This window comes from Helianthus annuus, chromosome 4 (genome assembly GCF_002127325.2).
Source record: "Helianthus annuus cultivar XRQ/B chromosome 4, HanXRQr2.0-SUNRISE, whole genome shotgun sequence".
Lineage (NCBI taxonomy): Eukaryota > Viridiplantae > Streptophyta > Magnoliopsida > Asterales > Asteraceae > Helianthus > Helianthus annuus.
The window spans coordinates 106,417,994-106,435,383 of NC_035436.2; the positions used below are offsets into that span (position 1 = coordinate 106,417,994).

Genomic DNA, 17,390 nt, shown 5'->3' on the forward strand with positions numbered 1-17,390 from the left:
TAGCACAAGTTGAAATGAACAAACCTATTAAATTTCATTATGGGGTTTTTCAACGTTAGATAGCCAAGCTTTTTGTAAAACTTATTTGACCAAAGTTGTAGCCAACACAACTAGGAACTTTCATATTGGATTCAAACATTTAATGATAATAAAGAAATAACAAGTTGGTGTGTGTAAACAAGACCACGTCTTCATATACGTGTCTCAAAAAGCCGATGGATAAATTGAATTCTTCCTTAAAACTAACCCAACTAGTCAGTCATCTAATATCATATTCAAAACTAATAAACACTACGTCATATTGTTTAAAATCTTTTTAAAAAGAGCTTTAGCCCTCTTCCACTAATAATTAACCAATACTACCGTGGAAGATTAAATCATGTTTCTTTTTTATCAGTAGTTAGAATTTTTATTAAAAAATTATTAGACGAAAGATGATTACATGACCTATCCATCCCTACATGAAGGATGCCTCATTGTACTTGGTTAAGTTTATAAGCGTTCTTATCTTGTTATTTTCTTAATTATTTATTTATTTAATCAACATGTAAATTTTAATATTTACAATATTTATCAGCGGTGATTATTAAACCAAATTTTTAACTAAATAAATAATATCCAAACCTCCTATTATCTACTAATATTTATATTATTAATTGACCGGCAAATATATAATAAACAAAGTGTTTTTGATGCAAAAGGTGTCCATGTACATACGACTTATTCTTGAATTGGTCCCACCCGGGCACCCAACTAGAAATCAAAGTCGGACAAAGCAATTTAAAACAAATATCAATATCAATTGTTGTTGTTGTTTTATCATTGTCATGAAATAATTAGTAAAACTAATCCTCCTAATCTCCATTCAAAGAAGGAATAGTAAACGACTGCTGCACGCTCTATTAATTAATTAATTCAGCGCTGCTGTCTGACAGAAACTTCCTCCAATTGTGTTCCAAAATATCTCATTTAATCCGGTTTCCTTCTCCATTTTCATCATTTGTCTTCCGGTTCATGATTCAACTCTCAAATGGAAGCAAGAATACACCAATTTCTTCTGTTTCTGTTCATCTGCTTTTGGTTTTCAACAGCACAAAACGATGATGGTACTGTTCTATTACTTTCATAGTATCAATTCTTGTTTGATGTCCGGACAGTATGATCTGGCGAACACCACTTTATACAATATATGAATATTTTTCCATTGTCACCCATATGAATCTGATGATGGCAGGTACAATTCTGCGAGCTCTGAAAGATTCAATGGACAATACACCACCCAATTGGGAGGATAATCCCGACCCGTGTAGCGGGTGGGACGGGATCAGGTGCAGAGACTCGCGCGTCATCTCCATGTGAGTCATTCTGTCTGGCATTAACATCATTTATCTAGCTTCTTTAAGCAGTCAGCACAGTATGTGATATATTTTAATATTATTATTATAGAACATTGGCAAGCATGGGTTTGACTGGTACCCTCTCCGGAGACATCGGGCAGTTAACTGAATTGCAGATTCTGTAAGTTTTCCGTTAACTGGATCCTAGATTTTGCAGGGATATTGAAAGCACATTTTTATTGTTTTTTTTTTTTTTTTTTTTTTGGTATGCAGAGATCTCTCTTACAACCAATTGACCGGGTCTCTGACTCCACGAATTGGAGACTTGAAGAAACTAACAAATTTGTGAGTAATTTTAATGATCAAAATGATCCGAGGCTATGTTCTTTAGATGTTAAATTGATTTTTGTTTTTTCTTGGTTGTTAGACTCTTGGTTGATTGTGATTTTACTGGTCCACTTCCAGAAACCCTTGGGAATCTAGAAAATCTCGTCTTTATGTAAGTTGTTGTTTTCCTCTCTTTTATATCCGCTCATCTAAACCTACTTTTAAATCTACAACAAACCACATTATAGTTAATACCGCTCGCCTACAAGCCCCTTGATTCATCTTTAACTATCACATATTTTTTTCGTTCAACTCCCCTTTTATGGCCGGAAAAAAACGAGCATAAAAGGAAACAATTAAGAGTTTAATCCCATCTAAAGTGTATTTATAGGGTATAAAATATCCTAAACCATTTTGTTTTAAACAAGTTAGTATATGTTAACTTCAAACACATAACTTTTTTACTTATATTTATGACACAAACTACTACAAAAGAAAAAAAGTTGAGTCAACCCTACCCTGACCTTAAGCAATTATTAACAAGAAATGGGCATCACAGTTAAGCTTGTTTGGATGAAAAATTATTTCAGCTTCAAGTCCCTAACGGGGTAACAAAACGCAAAGCTAAATGCTCTTTACGAGCACAAAGTACGATATTGGCTAGTATGAGGGGCCATATTTTAAAATAAATAAATAAACAAACAAACAAAAGTATCGGTTTTGTCCAAACTCATTTTTCCATGACTGGCCGGCCATTTTACGATATTCAAGTTTTTAACGAAAGTTAAGAGTGATTAGTTTGCCCATAATTCAACATTATGCACTGTGTAGGTCTCTGAATTTGAATCGTTTCTCGGGATCGATTCCGCCTTCCATTGGTAACATTTCAACTCTTTACTGGTTGGATCTAGCTGATAACCAGCTCACCGGAAGCATACCAGTTTCTAGTGGGACAACTCCTGGACTTGATATGCTGACTAATGCTCTTCACTTGTATGTTTATTTTTTCCAAATCAAATCATTTAGTAAATATATTTATTTAGTGCTCACTTATGTCTGTTTTCAGCCATTTTGGAGGGAATAGGATCTCGGGTGCTATCCCAGAACAGCTCTTTCACTCAAATATGAAACTAATTCATCTGTATGTTTCATCATAACAAACTATCTTATTCTCCCCTGATATATCACACTCGGTTGACTTACTTTCTTTCTTTCGTGTTTTTACAATGCAGTCTATTTGAAAACAACCAGCTTACAGGCACCATCCCCGACACGCTTGGGCTTGTGAGAACACTAGAAGTTGTGTGAGTGACTTTATACAGAGATTTGGTTAGTATTTCATGATTTTATACCCTTCATATTTTAATGTCGTTTTTTCATGTGATATCAGACGTCTTGATAGAAACGCTTTAACCGGGAATGTTCCATCAAACATCAACAACCTTACCGGTCTATTTGAGCTGTAAGCATAAGAAGAACTTTGACTTGGTTAATGCTTCCGTTTCAATTCATTTTCTGATAAACTTACATTTAGGTTCCTCTCAAACAATCTACTGACGGGTCCTGTGCCTGATTTGACTGGTTTGACTTCCCTCAACTATCTGTAAGTCGGATTCATTTTCAGCCAACTCATTCCTGACTACATATCCTGATCTCACAATGTCGGGTTTCAGGGATTTAAGCAACAATACTTTTGATCAGTCGGACGTTCCTTCTTGGTTTTCAACTTTACAGTCTTTGACCACACTGTAATTAATATCCATCTTAATTCACCATTTAAATCTCTCTTTTTTTGAACCAAAATGGCAGATTACTTACCTGTTTATACTACTACTTTACAGTAACATGAACAGGACAAGCCTTGTAGGACGGCTGCCGCGTGACCTTTTCCGCATCCCTAATTTACAAAATGTGTAAGTTGAGAGTTTGTCGGTTTTTATAGTTATATTATTAGTAGTTTATCATCACTTTTGATTATTGGTAGTCTATTGGAGCCGGGGGTGTTAGTGGGAGCAACCTCTCTATCTCCTGGGATATAGAGGAAAGGTGTGCCCTCATCTCACCCTCCCCATACCCTACCAATAGCTTGCTATGTGTGGAATTTTAACGGGTCCGTTTGTATTACTTGTTGAAATACTTACGATTTGAAACCCATGTTTTCGTCAGTGATTTAAGTGACAACAGACTAAATGGCAGCTTGGATCTCGGCAGTAGCCAAAGCAACCAACTACAACAGGTCAATTTGCAGAATAATCAAATTGATGTCTTCCAACAAAGCGGCCAAAACAGTATTGTAGTAATGTGAGTTTTTCTCATTTCAATGTCATCTTTTCCAGAAAAAAAAAAGCCCTCTTTCCTAACTTGAGCAACTAAAACTTAGGATGCTGAACGGGTCATGTTCGTGGCTGGGGGGTCGACTTGACACGAACCTGAAAATCGTTATTGACTCGTGAACCAAAAGGGTCTTAAAGGACTGACACGAACATGACTAGTTTAACCAAGATTTTTTTAATCTTTAATCTTCGTTTATTTTTGCACATTAATACTCTAAAATTAGAAATGTATATAAAACAATTCTGTTTAAATTATAAAAGTTGATGTAAATTTCTCTTTTAACTTTTATACTTTTGCATCAAAATACCTGACCACTCTAACACATTTAAAAATTGACATGTAAATGGGTCACCCTGTGACCCTCAAGGTCAATCCGAACCTAACCTAAAATTAGAAATTTACAACACAATACAAAACAATTTTGTTTATATTACAAAAGTTGATGTCAATCTCTCTTTTAGTTTTTAAATTATTACGATAAATTAACTGACCACTTTAAGTTATGACATGAAAACATGTTTAAGAAATAATTTTCGTGTAAACGGGTCAATCCATACCCGTTTAGGTTTTTTGCAACAAAATACCTGACCACTTCGTTTTTTTTGCACATTAATACTCTAAAACTAGAAATTGACAACACAAATATAAATATATATAGAACAATTTTGTTTGAATTACAAAAGTTGATGTCAATTTCTCTTTTAATTTTTAAACATTTGCACCAAAAAACCTAATCACGTTAAGTTATGACATGAAAACATATTTAAAAAAAAAAAAGTGATGTGTAAATGGGTCAACCTCCATATTAGTCCGAACCTAACCTATTTTGCTAAACGTACACACGGGCTTGACCTGAAACTGGTACGGACCCATTTAGACCCTTAACTAAACGGGATCTGTTTATGATTTTTCTGCAGACTTGTAGGAAATCCGATATGTATGGAATCAGGAAATACAGGTGCCGAATTTTGCTCCATTCCGCCAAATACTGATACTCCTTACTCGACACAACCCAACAGCTGCACGCCTACCTCATGTAGGTCAGGTCAAATTTCAAGTCCAAACTGTAGATGTGCATATCCCTACACCGGAAGCCTTTTCTTCCGAGCTCCTTCGTTCTCTGACCTTGGAAATTCTGCTATCTACGAAGCTCTCCGTAGTCAACTGAATGATTTTTACCGGAGCACTCAAATGCCAGTTGACACTGTTTCGCTCCGGGATCCTAGCAAAACATTGGACGGTTATCTCAGGATCATCGTACAGATTTTCCCATTTGCAGATAATCAGAGGTTCAATAGAACTGGGCTACTAGACGTTGGGTTCTCGCTTAGTAACCAAACATTCAAGCCTAACAACACCTTCGGGACCTACTTTTTCCAAGCTGCTAACTATGACTTCACTGCTGGTATTTTTTTCCACTCTAAATCTGTATACAAATATAGTTGTGAACTAAAAAGTAACGGTCATTCAACTTATTTTAGGATTTATACCATAAAAAACAAATATAATTTATATTTATTTTACGAAAAAGTCACTGAATCCATTTTTGCTATATTAAACTCCATCAAATTGTAAAAAATATACGATAAAGCTAATTTAATTTATATGTGCTTTTACATAATTAATGACTTGTTAACAATTAAATTGATCAATATCTGATAACGTGACATTCAAAAAACATATTGAATGCCACGATATCAAATTTTGTTCAACCTAAAAGTTTACTAGTGAGGATTTAAAAATAATTACACAAGAATGTGCTTTTTAGACAACTTTAAGGAAATTAATATGCAAAAACAGTTTTACAAGTTGAGGCCCATTTTCCTACCTCTCCTTTACATTTATGTATAGTTAGTCACTTATCAGACCATATGTTGTGTGGTCTCACAGGAGCATCAGGGGGAAATTCATCCAACACTGGTGTTATCATAGGATCGGTTGTTGGTGGTTGTGTGCTTGTGGCAATATTGGTGCTTGCAGGAATATACGTATTGCGTAAAAAAGATTCAGCTGAAAGAACGACTCACGAGAGCAGCCCTTTTGGTATAATTTACTATGATCCTCTAACTTAAGTGTTTGGATTACCTTTAAATATATATAATCCAGATTCTGATCGGTTGTCTTGTAAAATTTGTAGCATTATGGGATGAGAACAATGGAAGTGGTGCAGTCCCTCAGTTGAAAGGAACAAAAGCTTTCTCTTTTGAAGAGCTTAGCAAATACACAAACAACTTTTCAGAAATAAACAACATAGGAACCGGTGGATATGGAATGGTAAGCCCGCACATGTGTGTAAAAGTGGGCAGATCAGACGGGCTGGTTTGACTTTAAAAATATTCATTTGACCCGTCTCATGCAATATGGATAAAGATAACCCAATGGTACTTTATATACGTAAAGGGTTTGAAATTGATACCTCTACATGTATAGAGTTCAAAGAAGATGATTAACGTTGGTCTTTTTACATAATGAGTTGATGAGATTATTTATTTATTGTGTGTAGGTATACAAAGGCAGTCTACCAAATGGGCAGCTAGTCGCCATAAAAAGGGCTACACGGGGATCAACACAGGGTGGACTTGAGTTCAAAACTGAGATTGAACTTCTTTCAAGAGTTCATCACAAGAATCTTGTCAGCCTTGTAGGTTTCTGTTTCGATCAAGGTGAACAAATGTTGGTTTATGAGTTTATTGTGAATGGTACCGTCAAAGACAGCCTTTCAGGTACCTTTATCATTTCATTTACAGCTAAGCACGAGATATTCATTTAATATTCTAACATGCTTGATACACGCAGGGAGATCTGGATTTAGACTGGATTGGATAAGAAGACTTCGAATAGCACTGGGATCTGCAAAAGGATTACAATACTTGCATGATCTTGCTGATCCTCCAATCATACATAGAGATGTCAAAACAAACAATATCTTGTTAGATGAACGCTTAGTTGCAAAAGTGGCAGATTTCGGGCTATCCAAGTCACTTGGTGATGCGAATAGGACTCATGTTACTACTCAAGTCAAAGGGACAATGGTCAGTATATGTTTTTGATAATTAGTTTCATAATCTGTAACAAGTGTTCATTTTAAATAATAAAACAAAGTTATGTATGTTAAGAATATGATCCGAAAATGTATGCCATTTGGTTCGATGCAGGGTTACATGGACCCCGAGTATTATATGACAAACCAACTGACAGAAAAGAGTGATGTTTATAGCTTTGGGGTCGTATTGTTGGAGCTAATAACAGCACGAAACCCGATTGAGAAAGGGAAGTACATTGTGAGAGAAGTGAAAGAAGCAATGGATAGAAGTAAAGAGCTATACAACCTACAAGATGTCCTTGACCCGACCATCGGTTTGTCCACCCAACTAAAAGGTTTGGAAAGATTTGTAGACATCGCGTTGCGGTGTGTGGAAGAAACAGGAGATCGAAGACCGACGATGAGTGAAGTTGTGAAAGAGATTGAGAGCATTATGGAAGTTGCGGGTCTTAACCCGAATGCTGAATCGGCATCAAATTCAGCTTCCTATGGTTACACGAATAAGGGAAGTGAACATCCTTATACTAACGACGGTCTTTTTGCTTATAGCGGTGACCATTTCCCTGCAAAGTTGGATCCCAAGTAGAAATACTTGCACATGCAACTAGTTCCATGAATTGTTGGATTGTTAAATGTTTTGTTATTTTCTTTTATTTGTGTAAAATGAGAACTAGAAACTATAGTGGTTTTATGCATTTGTTTATACGTTGTACACATAATATTGGAAGCTATTCAATTTTTTCATTCGCCCAATGTAATAACACTACTATGTCGCGCAGTGTTACGTGTGATTCAAAAGTGAAAGCAGTTACGGGGAGAGTGGAGCTTTACTCAATTCCTGAGTTATTTATAATTGTGGATAATGGCCTCCTTATAAGTACAATTAAAAACCTAACTAACATGTGAGTGTTTAGTTGAGTTGTTAGATACTTATTTTCATTTTCGGTCCTTTCTTTCTAACTAAACGGCACTATGCCGCTTCTAATATCGAATTACACGTGACAATACTCCCCTTCTAACTAAACGCACCCATCGTATACGTAATACAACTTTGGTAAGATACAGGATATCATCCAAGGATACAAAGGTTCTCAATACTTGAAATTGGTCATTATCTATTTAAATCCAAGAGATGTGTGTGTGTGAACAAGAAAGTAGTACACAAATTGTAAAATGTAAACCAAAATCAATAACAAGGAAGGATCACTTATGTTCCATACCCCGTCAATGATGCAATCTATCTCATATTATGGATACTCTAAAGATCTCTATCCAAAAAATTGCTCCAATTAAGGTTACCAAATGATTAGATGCCTCTTCAGAAAGTTTCCATGATCATATCACAAAACAACCACCTAAAGTCATTCTATGAAGATCAAGTGATGATGTGTGTGTTAGTACAATAAAGTGAGAAGATCCCTGTCATAGGTCAAACACCACCACAATACTGGAAAGTTTCCATGATCGTGTCATATGACAATCACCGTAATGTTAGAATTAAAGTGTTACGTGATAACTTTAGATAAGAGATTTAACACACTAATCACTATGGGCCCTTTGGTTTGATGATATCTCCTCAAAGGTAGTGACAATATGCGAAACCTAGTCTTTACAAAAATAAAAGTATACTACCTCTTATTGTAAAGCAGGAACCTTCAAAAACCAATCCACAAATCACAATGTCTAACTACCATTCCTGGTAAGTTAATATGTTATAACTACATATGTTATAACTACATAGACATAAAAAAATATGAATGGTTGAGTCAACGAACATAAAGTTAGTAACTTGTTTTAAAGAGTTCATTCTCAATGAAGAAAGTTCATCATTCAAAGCCACTAACACAAGTTGTTTTAAAATCTGTAATTGAAAACAAAAGAGCTATTGTTCGTGTAGGATCGTTGTTGAACCCAAATGAGTCAATCCGAAGAGTTGTTTATCCAATTCAGAGGCGGAATCAATGAATTAGACACTCAAACTAATTATAATGCTTTCTTTTATTGATCTAACAACGTTTACAACCTGAAAGCAAATTGGCAGCACTTCGTTACAATTTTCAGAACCGTTACCAAATGAACATCAAGTGCACTATTTATAGGTGAAAGGTTTCGCTTATTTGGGCTGTCCATTGAAGCGAAACTGTTATGGTTTCGCTTATATGGCATGTCCATATAAGCAGAACCTCATGCTTAAACACTTAATTTCGTTTCTCGAACCTCGTGCACCAGATATCCTATCCTATCTTATACTATTTCATGATACAAGACGAAGTCAATAGACGCAATGCACTAACAGACTCCTCCTCGGATATTGACGAAGTCTTCAGTGACCATTCTCTGTTATGACACCTCTTCAGTCTTGATCATTTTGCCATCTCAATCAGATTGTAACAACGTAAGCATCCATCATTCTTTCTTTTTGAACAGCTTCTAACTTTGACTCTTTTACCAGGATCTCATCACTGGCTCTATCATCAACAGCTTCATTATCAGCTGGCTCCCCCTCTCGTTAAGCTTCCGTGCTTTTAGGGATCGACACCTCTCTTTCCTGCTACAAACTCATCCTCACTGTCAGCTTGTCTTCAGACTCCCCCTCAGACTTTGCTTCCGGGATAGTAATCTAGTATCTTTCTTATCCTGCAATCACTCAAACACTATATAAGTAACGACATTTTAAAAACCATCAATCAAATTCCCTAATCCATTCCCCCTGTCAACAAACTTTACAGATATGACAGCATTAAAGAATCCTACTCCCTCACAGTTTATCATCTAAGTTCAAGTTAATGATCTTAGAGATATCACAAACTGTTTTTGAATTTTTGATTTTCAATATCAAGTCTCAAATTAACGAACTTGTTTTATTTTCAGAAACACAATCAGCTTACTAAGATTTTGAAACTCAGCATTTCAGATATCGGTTGTCGAAAATAAAGCAGAAATCAAAATCTTTTTGTATTTTCTGAAAATATAAAGCAATAAGAAATATATACAAACATATTTACAGATAATATTTTTGTTTGAGTATGCGTCAGAGGATCATATCAGTTTTTGACAAGTTACAAGTACCGTTGAGCTTAATTACACATTAAGAATTAAACAATTCACCTCGATTGTCGATATACTGATCCATCTTAAATTTTCATACAAACTTCAACTGATTCAGGATACGAATTAGATGTTTTAAGAACTTAAACTTATTCATGTGTCCCACCTCTTGAATATACTCCCGAATCCAGAATCCCAGATATTCAGTCTTACAGGTGAGTATACCACAAATGATATCTGTAAGGGGTTAAATGCGAGGGCCGTGAGAGCTCAGGTCGATACTTCCGTATACGCAGAGAGATGACGGCTTCGACTTTCTGGTGTGTCCCCTTTAGAGAATCTTTTAATTACAACACCAGCGACTATCAATTTTATTGTTTCATCAGCTTGCTGAGGGCGATGCTGTGTTTCAAGCATTTGCAGAAAGTATTATTCGGGGACTAGGTCAGTACTTCCATACAGCAGAAGTCCCGGAATAATACCCCAGATATCACTGAGTATAAAGACCTAGTATCTCAGAATATGGGATCTTTCAAACGAAATTTTAGGGGTTACCTATATATCCAAGTAGTGTTCCCCACAAAATAAGCAAGTGTTTGAATTTAGATTTATATCCCAAAAAAATCTACTAAATGTGTGAAAACCTATCGACATATCATCAGTGAGACTGTTTAACGCTATTAATCATTACAATTCTTTAGCATACCGTAACTGTCTACTGATGTACTATCATTTCCTCTTTTTACGCAAAAACTCAATTTTGAATTTTATCATGTTTTTGTATTTTTCAAATTTTCTAACGTTTTTGTATTTTCTGACAATTTTTCTCCCCCTAAAATGCAAAATCATTAAAAGAAATTTGACAACACGATACTGATAGCTTTGTCTCGCCATCCATGTTCAGCTAGTCATGTACTGAATTATACTAAAAGCAGTAATTACCCCCATGATTTACAACACATTGATTTTTACAGTTTGAAAACCGTTTTTCAATCTGATGAATGTAATCATGTTTGTTCAGCCGTGAGGGTTTCGGCGTATTCAATCAACTTTATTCTAACAAAATTAAAACAAAACATATTTTTGGTTTTTACTTTTTGAAGGTTTTTTTTAGGGTTTTAATAATATTGTTTATTTATGTACAAACAACACAAACAAAACTCCCTGTTCAACCAAACCAGGGTCCTGCAACCTCCTCCTATGCCAGGCTGCTCCAATTATCATGCTCACAATCTTCAGCTTTGTTGACCACCTGCACATTTCAACAATTTGATTATTTGAACAATTTGGCCCAGGTCTGTTGGACCTTAGGTATTTTAACACAATAATTTTCATTCAATTTTGGAAATTCTTTGTCATTTAAAACTTTTTCAGCTTTGATTCCAACTTTTTCATTTTTTACCGACGACACTTGTTTCTTAGCACTCCACACTTGACCTCCCGGAGTACCTTTTTTGTAAAAATTTGTCTCTTTTTGAACCTTTTGATTTTGAACAACATTTTTAGGTTTCCAAAACTCTTGAAGTTTTGTCATATCAACAGATGTTCTCCAACTCTGTGTTGTTCTCAATCTGGGTGTGTGAGAATTCCAGGTCTGTCTTGAATCGAACCTGTTCGGGTTTGATTTCCAATTTTGATTTGAAGCAAACTTGTTTGTATTATACCTCCAAGTTTGTCTCGAATCAAATCTGGTTAACCTTGGTTTCACACTCTCAGATTTCTGTTTTTCAACATCAACAAGCTTTGGATTTGGACACTTTCGTGCAACATGTCCAATTTGATCACACTTAAAACACACTTTCTTTGAAACATCCTTGGCCTGTTGTTGTTTCTTTTTTATAGCATCAAACTCCTCATTAGACTGTTGTCTAAATTTGAGTTTTTCCTCTTCTTTCAAGTTTTTCCCTTAAACAAAATTCATCTTTTGTTGCAAATTTTGTTGTTTACTTTGATTCCAGTTTTGTTTCCTTTTATAACCCAAACCAGCCTTCATGCTTTTCTTCTTAGAACCAGGGTTGTTATAAAAAGATTTATGACCTTTACCAGCAAACTTTGGAATCTCAGACTTCTCAATCTTAACCATTTTGAAAACTTTATCGACCTTTTCTGAAATCACATTCTGAATCGGGAATACAACATCTAAGAATAATTTGTCCGATCCAATCATGGTATAAACCAATCCCTTTGAATCTTCATTCAAATTTTTCTCAGATTTTGTGTTTTTCAGATAACCATCATAAAGATTTCCTTCATCTTCATCCTGTGATTCAGACTTACCTTTTGCAGATTCATCTTTCAAAACACTATCAACCACCTTACTTACCACCTCGGAATCATCAGCATCATCAGATTTGGTGTAAGTCACATCGATACTTTCAGGTAATTGGTCAGCTATGTTCAAACCCTTTGCCACCTTTTCCTCATCATAAAAAGTATAATTGTTTCTCAATGGTGGTGGTACCTGGTGAAATTCTGAACCAATAGCCTTTTTGCAATTATCAGTATCTTTGTCATCTGGTGTGATATTGAAAATGCGTTCGAGAATGTACGAAGAGTTATGATACCTTTGAAGTTTTGTAACAATCTTTTCTTTTTCAGCCAAGACTTGTTTAAGATTAGCAATTTCATCAACACACTTGTTCAATTCAATTTGCTTTTCTTTAAACTTTCTTTCATACATTTCTTTTGTAACTAAAGTTTCAGACAATCTTTGATCAAAACCTTTGACTTGGCTTTTCAAAGCATCATAAGCCTCTTGTACTCCCTGACTCGACCACTTTAAAGAATCATACTGTTTTTGTAAATCCTGAAATTTAGATTCTTTTTCAACACAATCAACACATTTTGCTATATACTTTTCTTTCAAAACCTTATTTTCTTCTTCAAGACCTTGACATTTGAGTGTTAGCTTTTCAACTTTTAATTTCAAAATATCTTCTTTGTCAATCATTTCTTTACATTTTATTGTGAAAACATTTTCAAGTTTAACAATGTCATTGTCTTTTGTTTTTATAATGTCATCTTTTTTAGTACAAGCTTTGCATATTTCTATGCAATTCCTGCACTTGTTTTCTTTTTCATCAACTAAACCAACATTCAATAAGTCAGAAGATTTTCTTACTTCAGGCTCTTCAAGCACCAATTCTTCTGTCTTAGCTTTCTGATCTTCCACTGTCTTCTCCTCTTTTCCTTCTTTAAGTGCTTCCTCGATCTTCTGTTCTTCTTCAGCTTTCTGTCCCTCTTCCGCAATCTGTTTCTCTTCAGTTTTCTATTCTTCTTCAGCAGCAGTCTTCGCAACAGCTTTTACTTCTTCAATCATCTTCTTTAATTCTTCTTCTTTTCTCTTCTTCATCTCTACCACTTTCGGTAGACTTTCTTCACAAACCTCTCTTATCTTCTTCTCCAAGTCAGGCAAATACTCTTTATCAGATAACCTTCGTGTGTTGAACGTAGCTTGCCTTGGAAGTAGATTTGTTACAGCTTTGAAATCCACTTTTGAAGGGTCAACAACCGGATTACCCCGTGGATCCATGTAACATTCAAATTCTTCATTCCATCGTTTGGCTCTTTGGGCTTCTTTGAAAGGTTCGTTTAATTTTCCAATTTCCCATCTTGCATAGTCTGCTTTCCACCATATATCAGGATCAGCATCAGCAACAAATGCATACCCAACAGCATCTTTTTCTGGGCAAACTTCTTGACTCCAGTCGTAACCTTCATCGTCATATATAACTGCAAGAGCCCTTGATTTTTCTTCTGGCTGTTTCAATCTTGGTGGCTCAGACTTGTTCTGATGGTAGATCGCTTTCTTGTAGTAATCTTCGTTGAACGGGTTCTCAGAATCATCAGCAGCATACGCATTTCTGCACTCGCGCTTGAAGTGACCTTTTTGTTTGCATTTGAAACATGTCACTTTGGATTTGTCAAATCCCAATTTGGTAGATGGTCCACCAATTGACTTCCTCCCCGTGATCTCCATGAACCGCTGTGCTCGACGAACCGCACTGGCCATGCACCATCTTATATCCATTAGTTCCATCTCCTCGGGGTCTATTTGATCATATTCTTCTTTTGGCAAATTGGTATTGCCAATCTTCCCTGCAACGAGGCTTTCATACGATTCCAGTACAGATGCCAAGAAAACCATCTGTTGTTTCGCCGATTCTTCGCTGAAATTCTGCCCATTCTTCAAATCAACTGCGATATTACACTGGAATAGTTTCTTTGAAGCAGATTGGTCTGAAGTGTTTGAAGAAGATCCACTGTGAAAACCACTGTGAAGACTTTCATTGTTCACTGAATTTGAACTTTCTGCAGAAAACGCTGTTTTTGGAGATCCAGCCTGTGGTATATTTCCTCTGTAGTAAAGCTCCACATTCTGCTGATAAGCTGGAGTGTTGACTTTGGATCTTTTTAACTCCAGTTCATGACTTTCAAGCCTTTCAATCAGCAAATCCACTTTTAGATCATCAGGCTTGATTGTATTCTTCAGCATTAGAGCGAAGTATTGCCAATCTTGATCATTGGGCAATGAATCAAACAATTTATCCACCATCTCTTCTTCAGAATATTTGATTTCGCATCTAGTCAGCTCCATTTTCAGATGTCCAAATCTCTCTATCATTTTACAAACAGATTCATTTTTCATACAACTGAATAAATCAAACTCTTTACGCAACAATTTCTTTTTGTTTTTGACAATTTCATTACTACCAACACACTTTTTCCCTAACGCTTCCCACAAACTCTTTGACGTTTTCTCTTGTTCAAGTAACGAGATAATATCCTCTCTCACTGACTGTTTGATTAATGTGATCATTTTATATTCAGCTACAACATTTTTTATATCAATGTCAGTGAAATCTTTTGGATCTATCAACTCTCCTCCTTCTTTAACTGGTTCAATGTATCCATTTGTCAATTTCAACCAACCTAACCCTCAAATCTGTTTTTCCACCAGTTATAGTCTTCAACTTTCATTAACTTTGGTGGCTTCTGTTGAATTCCGTACATGTTTTCGAACTTCAAATTCTCCGAAATTTCTCTTGAATATTCTTTCAACTCAGATCTTCTATCTGACGATTCGGAAGTGAAAGCGTTGTAGAATGTGTTGTAGAATTCATCACCGTTGTTTGACATCTTTAATCACCTGAAAGCAAACAAACAAACTTAATCAGTTTAAACAATATCAAGAAATCTGAAATTCACTGACACTTGATTGTTGTGAAATAATCTTGACACGATAAAGTTCACTTTCAAATGAAATATGACACACGGGCAAAATCAGATCGAATGTATAAGCGAAACCCTAATTGTCAGTATAAGCGAAACCAGCAGATGACAAATAAGTGAAATCTGGTTGGACAGATAAGCGAAACTCCTATTTGACTAATAAGCGAAACCTTATTGGACCGAATAAGCGAACCACACGAGCGAAATCTCTGAAGCGGAACTATCAAATGTTCGTTCAAGCGAAAGTCAATTGTCCATTCAAGCGGAACTACACAGTTCAAACAAGCGGAACTAATGACCTTTGAAGCGGAACCTTGACAAACGTTGACACTCAAGCGAAACTATCAAGGTGATTTGAAGCGGAACTAATGTATTTCAAGCGGAACTATGTGCTTTTCAAGCGGAACCCTTTGAACTTTTGTTCACTGAAGCGAAACTATGTGTATCAATAAGTGAACCTACACAATGTCCACACAAGCGAAATCACATCCGAATGTCATTTTGTCCATTTTTAATCCGAATTTCAGCTTCAAACTTTTAAGGGTTTGTTATTATCCACTAATACACATCTTGTGAAAAATTTGGTCAATTTTAACCGTGGAAACTTGTCCAGATTGAAAAAGAAGGTGTAGAAGATAGAAAACAGATCCAATTTGAGCTAAACTCTTCTTCCTCAGCTCTGATACCACTTGTAGGATCGTTGGTGAACCCAAATGAGTCAATCCGAAGAGTTGTTTATCCAATTCAGAGGCGGAATCAATGAATTAGACACTCAAACTAATTATAATGCTGTCTTTTATTGATCTAACAACGTTTACAACCTGAAAGCAAATTGGCAGCACTTCGTTACAATTTTTAGAACCGTTACCAAATGAACATCAAGTGCACTATTTATAGGTGAAAGGTTTCGCTTATTTGGACTGTCCATTGAAGCGAAACTGTTGTTATGGTTTCGCTTATATGGCATGTCCGTATAAGCGGAACCTCATGCTTAAACACTTAATTTCGTTTCTCGAACCTCGTGCACCGGATATCCTATCCTATCTTATACTATTTCATGATACAAGACGAAGTCAATAGATGTAATGCACTAACAGTTCGTCCCCCCCCAAGGAAATCTATGGAAAAATATCAACAACAAACTTGATATATTCAAAACAAAAGTTGCAAGACAATGGAATTGTCACACGCTGGGTGTGATCCGAATGGTATCTTCATTGCACAGCGGAAGCAGGTAGCGCTAAGACTTCTATAAATGAACGCCGCTAAGTACTCGAATTCCCATGGATTCTCCTATTCCAACCGCGCCATGATTTGAAAAGTAACCTGAGAAAGAACATGCGAAAAAGTCAACATAAAGTTGAGCGAGTTCATAGTTTGTTTTGAAAAGATTTAAAATAAATCTGTAAATCTTTTTGATAACCGGTTTAAAAGTTGTTGAGAAAATATAGTAAAATCATTTTCTCGGCATGATATATGAAAACTGTGGGTCTAGCCCACGAGAGTCTTTGTGCGTTGCATGAGAGAGAATATGCCGAGCCCAAAAGAGTCTTTGTAAGCAGGACCAACCAATCCTCTTACTTATACATAAGTGAAAAACGTTACCAAGTTCGTAAATCCATGTGTTATGAGTTTGTGTCAAATGAATCTTAAAAAGATTTGAACGTTTATGTATCGAAATCCGGTATGTAAAGCGTCAATGAACATGCTGATCATTAATGTGTAGCTAGGACATTAATATGTGTGCCGACGTAGGAAGCCACCAACCCATAAGCGATTTAGTACCGGTCCACCCGGCGAGGGTAACAAAGGAAACTCCATGTGGCCACACAAAGACCCATGAGTGGGGCTCGCCCTGTACCCGATAGATCTACCCCCTTTGTTCCTTGGTCTTAAACAAGATTAATGGTGCTTTAAGTATGAGCCTATTCGCACGTGATCTACTAGTAGCTTAACCATACCAAACTGTCACACCCTGGCTTTGCGGAAGCGTGGTTATTTTGGTGTGACTTCTTAATACCATAGCTTAACCATAACAAAGCTATATGAAATAAAACCATGCAAGATCA

At 35.9% G+C, this 17,390-nt stretch overlaps 1 protein-coding gene across 1 annotated transcript; it reads left to right on the forward strand.

The window, feature by feature from the left end:
• Positions 1-853: 853 nt before the first annotated feature.
• On the forward strand, positions 854-7,794 carry LOC110924921 (probable leucine-rich repeat receptor-like protein kinase At5g49770). The gene is made up of 19 exons (XM_022168899.2): positions 854-1,106; positions 1,235-1,355; positions 1,447-1,518; positions 1,611-1,682; positions 1,765-1,836; positions 2,496-2,657; positions 2,731-2,805; positions 2,897-2,968; positions 3,055-3,126; positions 3,199-3,267; positions 3,338-3,412; positions 3,506-3,577; positions 3,831-3,965; positions 4,916-5,403; positions 5,889-6,041; positions 6,136-6,272; positions 6,502-6,721; positions 6,795-7,030; positions 7,154-7,794. Exons 1-19 carry the CDS (start codon positions 1,031-1,033, stop codon positions 7,625-7,627), a joined length of 2,853 nt encoding a protein of 950 aa, XP_022024591.1. The 5' UTR covers positions 854-1,030; the 3' UTR covers positions 7,628-7,794.
• Positions 7,795-17,390: the final 9,596 nt, after the last annotated feature.

Bases quoted from the DNA above. Each gene is read 5' to 3' on its own strand.
- LOC110924921 (XM_022168899.2), top strand. From the start codon at position 1,031: ATGGAAGCAAGAATACACCAATTTCTTCTGTTTCTGTTCATCTGCTTT. The intron at 1,683-1,764 runs GTGAGTAATTTT...CTTGGTTGTTAG, and splicing joins TTGAAGAAACTAACAAATTT to ACTCTTGGTTGATTGTGATT. The intron at 3,268-3,337 runs GTAAGTCGGATT...GTCGGGTTTCAG, and splicing joins TTGACTTCCCTCAACTATCT to GGATTTAAGCAACAATACTT.